At 41.3% G+C, this 13,729-nt stretch overlaps 1 protein-coding gene across 2 annotated transcripts; it reads left to right on the top strand.

Annotated features, from left to right (window-relative positions):
• The first annotated feature begins 1,073 nt into the window (after nt 1–1,073).
• Nucleotides 1,074–13,067, top strand: asb10 (ankyrin repeat and SOCS box containing 10). 2 transcript variants are annotated; one of them, XM_010885925.3, is made up of 7 exons: nt 1,074–1,578; nt 6,421–6,688; nt 7,096–7,321; nt 7,419–7,601; nt 8,323–8,418; nt 11,718–11,831; nt 11,940–13,067. In XM_010885925.3, the coding sequence occupies exons 1-7, from the start codon at nt 1,251–1,253 to the stop codon at nt 12,123–12,125; spliced, it is 1,401 nt and encodes a 466-aa protein (XP_010884227.2). In that variant the 5' UTR covers nt 1,074–1,250; the 3' UTR covers nt 12,126–13,067. The 2 variants fall into 2 exon arrangements, with proteins under 2 accessions (XP_010884227.2, XP_010884236.2); XM_010885934.3 differs by lacking the exon at nt 1,074–1,578 and adding an exon at nt 4,611–6,258.
• The last annotated feature ends 662 nt before the right edge of the window (nt 13,068–13,729 follow it).

Raw genomic sequence — 13,729 nt, 5'->3', positions numbered from 1 at the left:
ATGAGTGGTCAACATTATTGTCATGAGTGGTCAACATCATCAAAATCCTCATGTCAGGTCAAGAGAAATGTGACATTTGCATTGTGTACATGCATGAATACAAAAATGAAGAGAAACATTTCAACGTCTCAATAGAATCAAGTGACTTTCAACCATTGGGAAATGTCACTAAAGCTGACACACTATATGGCCAAAGGACTGTGGAGCTTGCCGTTCTTCCAAGGCTTCTCCACAACAACCTAATTGAACCGTTTTGTGCACAGGGGCACAGTCATACTGGAACAGGAAAGGGCCTTCCACAAACTGTTGCCACAAAGTGTCTAAAATATATTTGGTTTCTGTAGCATAAAGGTGACCCTTCACTGTAACTAAGGGGCCTAGCCCACAGCCTGAAACACAGTCCCAGACCATTCTCCCTCCTCCCCCTTTACAGTAGCCACTATGCATTCCGGTAGGTAGCGTTCTCCTGCCATCCGCCACACCCTGATTCATCCATCAGACTGCCAGATAGTGAAGCATGATTCATCACTCCAGAAAACACATTTCCACAGCTCCAGAGTCCAGTGGCGGCATGCTTTACACCACTCCAGCCGACGCTTGGCATTGTGCATGGTGATGTGAGGCTTGTGCTTTCATGGCTATGTGCTAGATTTTAGGCACGTGTGAGCAATGGGTGTGGCTGAAACACCTTAACTCAATAAGTACTAATAACTGCAAAGGGTTGCATAACAATAGGTTCTCCATGTACTTGTCAGTGCATTCCCTCTACAATAAACAAAAATAAACTGTTATTTTTTATATGGTTGATTAAACCACCAGGTTACGCCAATTGAGGGGATTTTACTTCCTCTAAAAACGTATGAGACTGTGGCTGAAATAGTGGATGTTTCCAATAACAAAATACATTGCAGCACATTTCCGGTGTGTCTGGACTCTGAATAACAAGGGCAGCAGGGTTGTCAATAGCTATGCAATAGGTCACCAGGGGAGGCAGAGTGGTCATGTGAGTGGTGGTAAAAATAGGTCTTCAGCTCATGTAGCACAAGCCCTCATATTATATATCAAAACATCTCCAGTGAATCGCTAGGAGGCAGAGGGTAGGCAGAAAACAGAAACAAGGAGACAATTTTTTTTTAAAGAGTGGACAGAGACAGGTCGAGAGACAAACACAGCCAGATCTTTGAGTGCTGCCAGACACAGTATCCACATACTTTGGTTCTCCTATTCTGGGTGAGAAGACATTCCTCAACATGTCAGGAAGAGGCAGTTTTGTCTTCACCCCTGCAGCCTTGCGCTCCCTCCAGCTGGACGAGGACATGCTGGAGAGACACAAGAACAAGAAGCAGCTGTCCAGCGACTACATGCTGAAAAGGGAAGCCAGGTACAGGGTAGGCCCTGGTCCTGTGAGGTCTTCCATCTACGTTAGACCCCCAGCTATGTGCCATGACCTGGTCATCCAGAATGCTCTCTATACCGGGGACATGGATGCTGTTCGGCGATTCTTCCCAAAGGGCATTACATCAAACGTCATCATCAAGCCCCAGGGAGGTGACATGCGTTGGGTGGCCAGAGCGGAAGGTAACATCTTCAACAAATTGTAGTTGTCAGTGAAGCTGACATTAAAGCTCTACGTTACATATGGGCAGTGATGTATAACTAATATTTTATTTCACAATAATGATGTGTGAGAAATTTGCAGAAATTGCCATCTATGATCAGCAGTAATGAAACTGGCTTCACAATGATAAGCTCAGCATTGGGCTACTTTGTATAAAAGGTCTAGAGAGGGATTGTTAATTAGTTTTTTTCCTTTGTATCTATTGCAATACACAACCTTTCTCTGGGTGAAATAAATTCTAGAGCTTATATACAAAGACTAATGCTGTTTGTATATACATTTTTAATGAAATGAATGTTTTCAAAAGGTTAAGTAGTTACAGTACCAGTCAAAAGTTTGCACACACCTACTCATACAAATGTATAGTTGTGCTCAAATGTTTGCTTATCCATGGAGAATTGATAATATATGTACCATTTGTAAAGAAAAGATGAGTGAGCAGGCAAAACGTCTTTTATTTCTTATGGTATACATATTCAACTGTAGGTTGTAACAGAATCGCACAATCATAAAACAGAATATGGCAATAAAGTTCCATTACCTTGTTACGCAAGTCTTTGACAGTGCTTTTCTGCTCCCCATGGCTCAGTATCTTGCCTGCTAAGTGTATCAACGTGAAAACTAACAAATTCATTGAGTAGTTATACACAGACTAATTATATACAGACACACAGACACTGCAATTCAAAAAGCCACAGGAGTGGGAAATTAACCTTTAATTGCCATTTTTACCTGTGTTTGTCACCTTGTGTGTGTAACAAGGCCAAACATTCAAGGGTATGTAAACTTTTGATTAGGGCCATTTGGGTGATTTTAATCATTATGATTTAAAAGGAGCCAAACAACTACAGTGGGGAGAACAAGTATTTGATACACAGCCCATTTTGCAGGTTTTCCCTACTTCCAAAGCATGTAGAAGTCTGTAATTTTTATCATAGGTACACTTCAACTGTGAGAGACGGAATCAAAAAGAAAAATCCAGAAAATCACATTGTATGATTTTATTGCATGACATGCTATACTATTGTGCTGGGGGATATGAGGAATGCACTTTCTAACTTTTCTCAGTCTCCTCCAGTTTTAAACTTTAGGAGGACATGAGGTCCTGGTCCACACCTGCGGAGTACCTGGTTTGGGGGGCCCATTGCTGTCCCTGTCCTTGTCCACCTGGTCATACTTTTGACCCAGTCTAAAATCAAATAGACTCCAGATTTAGCCCAGAGAAATGTATTAATTATTCCAATTGGACTCTTAATATCACACCCGGCACAGCCAGAAGAGGACTGGTCACCCCTCTGAGCATGGGTCCTCTCTAGGTTTCTTCCTAAAATTCGGCCTTCTTAGGGAGTTTTTCCTAGCCACTGAAATTCAACACTACTGTTGTTTGCTCCTTGGGGTTTAAGGCCGGGTGTCTCTGTAAAGCACTTTGTGACAACTGCAGTTGTAAAAAGGGCTTTATAAATACATTTGATTGATTGAAAATACATTTGATTGATATGTATTTGATCACCTACCAACCAGTAAGAATTCCGGCTCCCACAGACCTGTTAGCCCTCCTGTTCTCCACTCATTACCTGTATTAACTGCACCTGTTTGAACTCGTTACCTGTATAAAAAACACCTGTCCACAAACTCAATCAAACAGACGCCAACCTCTCCACATAGGCCAAGACCAGAGAGCTGTGTAAGGACATTAGGGATAAAACTTATGTAGATCTGCACAAGGCTGGGATGGGCTACAGGACAATAGGCAAGCAGCTTGGTGCGAAGGCAAGAACTGTTGGCGCAATTATTAGAAAATGGAAGAAGTTCAAGATGATGGTTAATTTCCCTCGGTCTGGGGCTCCATGCAAGATCTCACCTCGTGGGGCATCAATGATCATGAGGAAGGTGAGGGATCAGCCCAGAACTACACGGCAGGACCTGGTCAATGACCTGAAGAGAGCTGGGACCACAGTCTCAAAGAAAACCACTAGTAACACACTACCCTGTCATGGATGAAAATCTTGCAGCACACGCAAGGTCCCCCTGCTCAAGCCAGCACATGTCCAGGCCCGTCAATGACCATCTGGATGATCCAGAGGAGGAATGGGAGAAGGTCATATGGTGTGATGAGACAAAAATAGAGCTTTTTGGTTTGGAGGAAGAAGGAGGTGGAAACATAATTCTTTGGGGATGCTTTTCTGCAAAGGGGACAGGACGACTGTACCATATTGAGGGGAGGATGGATGGGGCCATGTATCGTGAAATCTTGGCCAACAACCTCCTTCCCTCAGTAAGAGCATTGAAGATGGGTCGTGGCTGGGTCTTCCAGCATGACAACGACCCGAAACACACAGCCAGGGCAACTAAGGAGTGAAACATCTCAAGGTCCTGGAGTGACCTAGCCAGTCTCCAGACCTGAACCCAATAGAAAATCTTTGGAGGGAGCTGAAAGTCCGTATTGCCCAGCAACACTCCCGAAACCTGAAGGATCTGGAGAAGGTCTGTATGGAGGAGTGTGCCAAAATCCCTGCTGCAGTGTGTGCAAACCTGGTCAAGAACTACAGGAAACGTATGATCTCTGTAATTGCAAACAAAGGTTTCTGTACCAAATATTAATTTCTGCTTTTCTGATCAAATACTTATGTCATGCAATAAAAGGCAAATTAATTACTTAAAAATCATACAATGTAATTTTCTGGATTTTTGTTTTAGACTTCTACATGCTTTGTAAGTGGGAAAACCTGCAAAAGCGGCAGTGTATCAAATACTTGTTCTCCCCACTGTATGTGATGAGAAAAGGCTTCATATGATCATTATCCTTAAAACGAAAATACATATTTTCAAAATCAATACCATCATTTCACAATTTCTGCCAGGGTATGCAAACTTATGAGCACAACTGTATTTCTTTATTTTTACTATTTTCCACATTGTAGAATAATAGTCAGAATGCACTGAGCAGGCTAGATACTGAGCCATGGGGAACAGAAAAGCACTATGAAATAACACATGGAATCAGATCAAAATACATCTCATATTACAGACACCCTTTGCCTTGATTTCAGCTTTGCACACTCATTCTATTCCCTCAATCAGCTTCATGAGGCAGTCACCTGAAATGCATTTTAATTAACCGGGGTGTCTTGTTAAAGTTAGTTTTTGGAGTCTTTCCTTCCTAATGTAATTAATCCGTTGTTGTGACAATGTAGGGTTGGTATACAGAAGACCAGCATTATGTCTGTATTGTCTGGATTCATTTCAAATAAGCAAAGAGAAACAACTGTCCATCAATTCTTTAAGACTTGAAAACCAGTCGAAATTTGGAAAATGTAATGAATTTTGAAAATGTCTTCAAGTGCCGTCGCAAACATTATCAACCGCTATGATGAAACTGGCTCTGATGAGGACCGCCATAGGAAATGAAGACCCAGAGTTCCCTCTGCTGCGGAGAATATGTTGAATAGAGTTACCAACCTCAGAAATCGGCAATTAACTGGACCAAAGATTGCAGCCCTAAAAAAATGCTTAACAGAGTTCAAGTAAGAGACACATCTCAACATAAACTGTTCATAGGAGACTGTGAATCATTTGACTGGACATCTGTCCTTTTTGAGATTTTGAGATTTTTGGTTCCAACTTTGTGAGATGATGAGTGGGTGAACAGATGATCTACACGCGTGGTTCCCACAGTGAAACATAGCGAAGGAGGTGGGATGGTGTGGGGGTGCTATGCTGTTGACGCTGTCAGTGAGAACAGTGTGTCCAAAAGTTTCTGGTACTGAAATTATGTTGCACCAATACCAACTGGGGAAGATTTGACTGACAGAAACTTTAAAAGGCTATGAGCCCACTATCATAAATTTGGATCACTTCATGCAATCATCGCACTATAAACATATATTCATAGATAGATTACACAATATTCCATTATATTCCAATTAGTCATGAGATGGATTTCTCATCCACACACCTGTCAAATGTCATTCTTGTGTGGCTAGAGTGGTGGTCACAGTGCAACAGCGTGTTTCTCTCTGTAAGCCGTTCCATATTCTGGTTTAAGTAACTAAAAAGGTTTGGTAATATAAAGTGAGCGAGCAGGAGGGAGAGGGTTACATGTTACAGAAGTCAATGTGCTGCAGGACAAGCCAGCAGTCGGTCAGGCTAACACGTGGGTCATGTCAGCCAGGCTAGCCAGTGACTGCAGGGTTTTTTGGTCTCTCCAAAATATCATATAACAGCTGTACTCATGTTTCCCTGAAATAGCTCCCTGTGGATAAACAAGCTTCAGAAGAGCAAAACATTTACCTTAGCAGAGAGAAACCAACACACTTCTACAAAGAAATAACTAACAGAACCCCAGCGGATCTATCAGTTGTTTCTCTCTTCTTACCACTAGACGGAATCTGTTTTGCGAAAAATGCCTCGAAAGATTTCAAAAAAATGGCACAAGACAAAGAAGTACCAGAAAGAAGTGATTGCCACGGCCCAGGCCACAGGTTGCGTTCTTCAGTTCTGGAACTGTCTCCAGGTGGGGGATGATTTGACCCTCATCGGCATTCTAGCTGACCCAGAGTGCGAAGACCTTATCGATGCCACCTACGACACCAGCGACATTGAGGAGTGGAAGAACTTCGGGCAACACTACAGAACCTTGAGTAGATCACTTAATGCTTTGTTTAAATTAAAAAGTTATCAGGTTTAAAATATTCTATAGGGAGGGACTACAAAGACTTGTGCAATGACAAAGGCTTGTTTTTCTTTTCCTTTGCAATATTATTTATTGAATCTTTTTAACTAACCCTGTTCTTCCCTTCCAGGACTGTGGTCTCTGACCTATGAGCAGGAGCTGACCACCCCACTGCACATCACGTCAGGCCGGGGCTATGTTGACTGCCTGAGCCACCTGCTGCAGAGAGGGGCCAGTGTAGACCTAGCCCCCGGGGGCATCACCGCCCTCCATGAGGCATGTCAGAGCTGCCAGCCCGAGTGTGTAAAGCTGCTGCTGTCCTACGGTGCCAACTCCAATGCCGTCAGTGAAGAAGGGCTCATGCCCTTGCACATGTGCACCCGTCCTGAGTCCCTGGAGTGAGTATTGTACCAATCAAACCTTATTACTCTGAGACGTGGCAGTAGACCCACAGAGTTATGATTAGGGTACAATTGGGTGTGTACATGAAGCTATGGCTATGGTTAAAGGTTAGGGGTTAGGGTTAAATAGTATACGGGCCTCTTCAACCCTAATGCTCACCATTACTTAATTTCCTACTAGCACTGACTTTACTGACTGCTACTTCATTAAGTAATAAGAACGTACTGCAGTTGAGTTGTATGGTTGTCCCACCAAGCCGTATTCAGGTAAATTAACAAACTTTTTGTCCCTCTGAATTAGCGTGTTTGCTAACTGACTAGCATGTAGAAATAGAATTAATCTATAGCAAAACACATTCATTCGCCATTCAATTTGGGCTTTGACTCTTTAATTGGACTGAAAGGTGTGCAAAATACCTGCTCCAATTTGGTGCTGCAATCAACGGGCGGAGCCTTGACGAGGACAACACACCGTTGCACGTGGCGGCACAGAATGGGCTACTGGATCACGTGGAGATGTATCTGCGCTATGGCGCCGCTCTGGACAAGCAGAACTACGACAATGTCACGCCGCTCAATGCCGCTTGTTCACAGCCACAGGAGAAAAAGGATTTGGAACGGTACACAAAGGTGGGTGAGCAAAACGTCATTCAGTGCAGCTCGATTTGAGCTTGACTTGGTTTGGCTCACTAGTGAGGAAAGCCATTGTGTGCATTCTGTCCTCCAGGTGTGCGAGATGCTGCTGCGAGCGGGTGCCAAAGTCACCACCGAGGACCTGGACAACCAGTCTCCGCTCCACATGGCCTGCAAGAACGTCAACCCAGACATGGTGGATCTTCTTCTGGCCCGTGGGGCCTGTGTCAACGCCATGTGCTACAGTGGAGACACCCCCATGCAAAACGTCCTCAAGGTCTTGTCTTTCATTTCTTTGACATGAAGAACACAATCAATCCACACATAAAATTCAGTATATACAGGGGGGTACAGACGCCTGACAAATTAAAGGAAAACCCTGAATGAATCAGAGGGACATTTCAAATGCAGATGCTTCCATACAGGTGTCCTGCATGATACAATTAAGAAATTAGCATCCTATCATTCTCTGTGGCGTGTATAAAAATACTGAGCAGGCCCAGTTGACCTAGATTTTGCATCAAGATTGCAAGAGGAAAGGATCTAACTGAAAGGGGGTTTGTTATTGGGTCTCTTCCAGGATGACAATGTCCCTACACACAGGGAATAAGGGGTCACTGAATAATTTGATGAGAATGAAAATGGTGTGAATCACATGCTACGGTCTTTGCATTCATCAGATCTCAACCCAATAGAACACCTGTGGGAGATTTAGAACTGCTGTGCTAGACAGGGTTCTCCAACAAAATCACCAAAACACCAAATGAGGGAATATCTTTTGGAAGAATTATGTTCCATCCCTCCAGTAGCTTTCCAGAGACTCGTAGAATCTAGGCCAAGGCGTATTGAAGCTGTTCTGGCAGCTCGTGATTGCTTTACACCTTACTTAGCCACCTTATGTTGGATTTTCCTTTAATTTGTCACCCATCTGTTTATAATGCTATAGAGCTTTTTGTACCAAAGGTTTAACAACTTTCTTCACTTGTGGTCCTCTGAAGATGGTGGCTTACAAGCCAGATCACAAGCCAGAGAAGGTGGTCCGATCTCTGCTTAACCACGGCTCTCTTCGGGTGTGGCCTGAAGCACTCCCCAAGGTAATAACCAGAAGAAGTCTCTGCTACATCCTCAGTGAATTACGTTAATGATAAGGAGTTCTCCCAATGCCCATGAGGCATCCTCACCAACATATTTTAGAAATTCTCTGGGCCCAGTTTTTGTAAATGTATCCATTTTGGCTTTTGGAAAGAATGAAATGTATAGAAAGGAATGCAAAGAATGAGAGTCCAATTTCAAGTCAATGTTTAGTTGCAATAATGATATTTCCAAGCATGTACAACATAAATTGTTGGTCTCATGTGTCTCATGTGAGCTAAAATATTGGACCAACACTTTACATGTTGCCTTTACATTAATGTTGAATGTACAAAAGAAGGAACTTGACCCATGATATTTTATTGCTTTGCTGCTAAAATCACATCAGTTCTTGAAGGAAAGGTGTTTGACGGTAGGATTAGGTGAACAAATTTACATAACATAAAATGTGTTTGAATATGCATATACAATGCCCTCCAGAATTATTAGACCCCTGATCAAAATTTTTTTTAGATTAGCTTGATTTTAGACACGGTGAATCAGTGAAGCCCCATCCAGACACAGCAAAATGAGCCCTTCAAAACTTTCCCAAAATAACTATACAACCCTCTCATGTCTTTGAGGTCAGTGAACGCATTTAAAAAACAGCTATTTCATAGGTCATAAATTAGATGCTCTAAAATGCTATCTCTAAAAATACCTCCATGGATCACAGTGGTGGAATTGCTGAACTTAGTACATTTTTTGGGTCACCAAGTCTTCAAAACTACAATAAGATGCTACCATCGCCCAAACAAGCTATTTGGATGCCTCTGAAGATGGAAGCCTCTACTCTCATCTATACATACACTGATCAGCCATTACATATGACCACCGACAAGTCAAGTGAATAACACTGATCATCTCATCATCATGGCACCTGGCAGTGGGTGGGATATATTAGGCAGCAAGTGAACATTCTGTTCTCAAAGTTGATCTGTTAGAAGCAGAAAAATTGGGCAAGCTTAAAGATCTGAGCGATTTTGACATGGGCCAAATTGCGATGGCTAGACGATTGGGTCAGAGCATCTCCAAAACTGCAGCCCTTGTGGGGTGTTCCCAGTCTGCAGTGGTCAGTACCTATCAAAAGTGGTCTAAGGAAAAAAAGCAGTGAACCGGTGACTGGATCATGGGCGGCAAAGGCTCATTGATGCACTTGTGGAGCGAAGGCTGGCCCGTGTGTTCCGATCCAAAAGACGAGCTACTGTAGCTCAAATTAATGAAAAAGTGAATTCTGTTACTGATAGAAAGGTGTCAGAACACAGTGTATCACCGTTTGTTGCGTATGGGGATGCATAGCCGCAGACCAGTCAGGATGCCCATGCTGACCCCTGCCCACTGGACATGTGAGCATCAGAACCGGACCACAGAGCAATGGAAGGTGTTCTCCTTACCTGGAGAACAAATAGCACCAGGATGCACTATGGGAAGAAGGCAAGCCGGCAGAGGCAGTGGGATGCTTTGGGCAATGTTATTTTGACACGTACCACCTACCTGAGTATTGTTGCAGACCATGTGCACCCTTTCATGACAACGGTATTCCCTGGTGGCACTGGCTTCTTTCAGCAGGATAATGCGCCCTGCCAAAAAAGCAAAAATGGTTCAGGAATGGTTTGAGGAACACAAGTTCAAGGTATTGAAATTCCCCAGGTCTCAATCCAATCGAGCATCTGTGGGTTCTGCTGGACAAACAGGTCCGATCTATGGAGGCCCCACATTGCCACTTACAGGACTTAAAGGATCTGCTGCTAACGTCTTGGAGCCAGATACCACAGCACACCTTCAGAGGTCTAGTAGAGTCCATGCCTCGACGGGTCAGGGTGTACGTTAATCATCAGCTTCTGTAGTTTGCCTGATGTCAATGGAACCGGATACTATGGTCAGATCAGACAGAAATATTGGTTTTTTCGCAACAAAGACCAGAGGTGGGTTTAGCAGAAGAAGAGGCATGGTCTCACAGAAAGAAAACTAATGCCCACTCTGGATAGTGATTGTAGAGCTTTTTGGCTTCTAAAGGCCCTAGGAAATCTGGTTAGGATACAAAGCATCATGGAGGCTGTCAAGTACAAAGCAATTTTAGAGCAAAAATCAACCTCATCAAACAGTACAGTAGAATACACAGTGCTGTCATCTTGGCAAAAGGAATGTACAACATTCAGGGGTACCAAGCAATTTTACCTTAATTAAATGTTAGATTTCTCATGTTTTGAGTGTAAGTTCAAGCTGTCTAATAATATTTTTTGCCATCTTTACCATGGGGTCCAGTAAACCTGGAGGGCACTATACATCTTCAACAGATCTTGCACAGGCTAATATTTGCTGTGAATTTAATCCGGCACACAAGTGTTCATAAACATTAAAGTGTAGTGCAGAAATCACCTACAGTTAAGCACATTGGTTAATGTTTCATAAAAGTGTAATTAAAATCAAATCATCAGCATTACATTTTTCATGACGTACACAGCCAATAATATAACTGCAAAATAATGTGCAGTTGAGAATGAACAGATGAAGTATGAACAGTAAAACAGTTCATTGAATTCTTTCTCTCTCTCCTCAACATGAAATGATGTGCTCACTGTGGGAAACAAACTACTAGTATTCACTGAACCAGACCTGGGTGGGTTCAGATATTGTTAGAAATTATTTCAAATACTTTAGCTTGTTCTTGATTAAGCTTGGCTTTGCAACTTTTTGATTCTAATCAAAAAGTGCATGCCTTGCCCACCTGACACTACAGGAGGCAAGCAAAAGTAAACACCCAGAGTAATTGAACAATTTGAAATCATATTTCCTACTATTCACTGAACCCACCAGATGCTCCGGAACAAAATTCTTAACTCCTAATTAGAGAGTGTTAATAGGAGATTAATTAGCACTAACTGCATAATTTCCAGTTAAACCCCCAGAGGGCAGACCAATCTGTGCCTCTCACAAAGTGTTTAATTACTTTATTTCTTATATTCTATTGATGAGTCACAAATCACAACCTCCTAACTAAAACAAAGTGAGGACATCTTGTCTCAAGAAGATCAGAAACATTTGAATTAGTTCCCATTTAGTATAATGCAAGCAGTTCCATTTATTATTTCGCAGAGAAAAGTCTGAATATTTCATTTGAGTTCAGGCTAATAAGGTTTTAAAAATGTACAATTAGTGTAGAAACAATTTGGCTGTATCGTTATTACTCAAAATTATTAGGTGTCGACAGTATACATAGTTAGTTTGAAGAATGTGTCCCTAAAGAATTGTCTTCCTAAAGGTTCTACAGTACTGCAGTGTCTCCCCGCGGACCATAGAGGTTCTTCTGAATGCATACGACCGCCTAAAAATCACAGATGACTGGGTGAAAGCTATCTCACCAGAGATGTTTATGGTCAGTTATAATCCTGGTTGTTCCATTAGATTTCATTCTATTTCATTTAATACTGTTTTGATTGTTGCACTTACCGTATAACTGAGTGCTTTGTGCATCTCTCTCCAGGAACACAAGGGATTCTATGAGTCGCTTTTCTCCCTGCAAAAGACCCCTCGTTCCCTTCAGCACCTGGCTCGCTGGAAGCTACGGAACTACCTGCAAGGACGGGTACACAAGGTGGTGCCACAGCTAGATCTGCCCACCTTCATTAAAAACTACCTTCTCCTTGATTTCAGAGACCATCTCCACTGAGTTACAGCTCATTCACTATGTACTGTATACTGTAATGTCCCAGTGAATCGATGTCTCACTCCACTGGGAATTTGGTATTTGACACTTTATGTTTCTAGTGAACAGGGTCAGCTACATACATAAGCATCATAAAAGACTGCTTAGGATACAAGGCAATAGTTTATGGTGATGTGTAGAATTGTAGGAAAACCATAACAATAACAAATATGTGAATCATGCCCAAATATTAGAATTGCATGAAATATGTAATAAAATAGCAATATTTGTAAAATTTTTGATGTTTAATGTTGCCTTGAGGCAGAGAACCAACAAATTGTATCATGTAACTCATCACTACCTACAGTATCTGGATCCAGGATTCTTGAGATTGAAGTGTGAGTATTGTGTCATTTTTTGACACAATATATTTCAGGTTGATATTTGATATACTTAGTAACTTTACTTACTGAATTATTTGTATTGATTCACAAGTTAAAAGTAAAGATAAATGCAGTCAGAACAATATTACTAAGTGAAAGTATCTTTGCAATGAACTGTATTGATTCACATGGAAAGATATATATAAAAATATAAAGACAGGCAGAATATTGTTACTGCACGTTACCACAAGAGGGTGGTGTAGTCTATCAATTATACATTAATGAGAAGTACTTTATTGGATGGGTGACTTCCTTTAGGTTTGCTTTTCATTCTTTTTCAAAGTAAGGCGGAACTTTTTTTTATTCTAAGTGTTATCAATGGCACTGAATGTACTTAAAGAAGTATACAAGGAAAACCATTTACATATTTTAATATGTAGCTTTTTTAATTGTACTTAAGTATAGAAATTAGCACTATTGCATAATCTAATGGTAGATTTATAGCAATAACCATTTATGGATGCACAGTAATTAATAGAAAAGAGGATTGACAAGGCTACTACTTTTACCAATAAAATCTTAAACGAATAAGAGTGTGATTCATTATTGTTACTTAATAAATCATTACGTTTTGTTATAATATTTCTCCAAATATTTTTCACTAGGCTTAACAACGCATTTTTAAAAATCCTTTCCATCATTCCCAAAATCTAAAATAATACGTTATTACAGAGTTTTATAAATTAATTCGTTAAAATTACAGAAACGTTTTCGTTAAACCACTTCGGTAACTTGGGCGTTTCCAGTTAATAATTATGTGTAGAGGTCCAGATGTATGATTGCATGGGATCGAAAAGAGCATGCTTTTGAATACAAACCACCCTGCTCGTGAATGGTGGACCTGTGTGACAGAGGGTGGTGACACGGAGACAATAATGCTGACTTGGGTAATGAACCTGTCGTGAGGCTCTTGAACTATACGCTATTCAATTGGCCTAACGCATAAGCCATATGAAAGAAACCATACTTGCGACCATTTTCAATAATTTGATGTTAAATTATAAATTTGCAATATGACAGTCTTGAATAAAAATAAAAATTATATTGTCCAGGCGATGTGCGTCAACCCCGTCGTTGTTAACAAATAACATCAACTATGCTAACAAAAACAATAATACGAATATGCTAAAAATGGATGAGATGACTAATGTAGGTCAAGCTGATCAAATAAACTAGGCCTATAAT

The sequence above is a fragment of the Esox lucius genome, chromosome 3 (genome assembly GCF_011004845.1).
Source record: "Esox lucius isolate fEsoLuc1 chromosome 3, fEsoLuc1.pri, whole genome shotgun sequence".
Classification (NCBI taxonomy): domain Eukaryota; kingdom Metazoa; phylum Chordata; class Actinopteri; order Esociformes; family Esocidae; genus Esox; species Esox lucius.
Note: the sequence above shows the minus strand (reverse complement) of the source record. Positions and strands in the feature narration are given on the sequence as shown.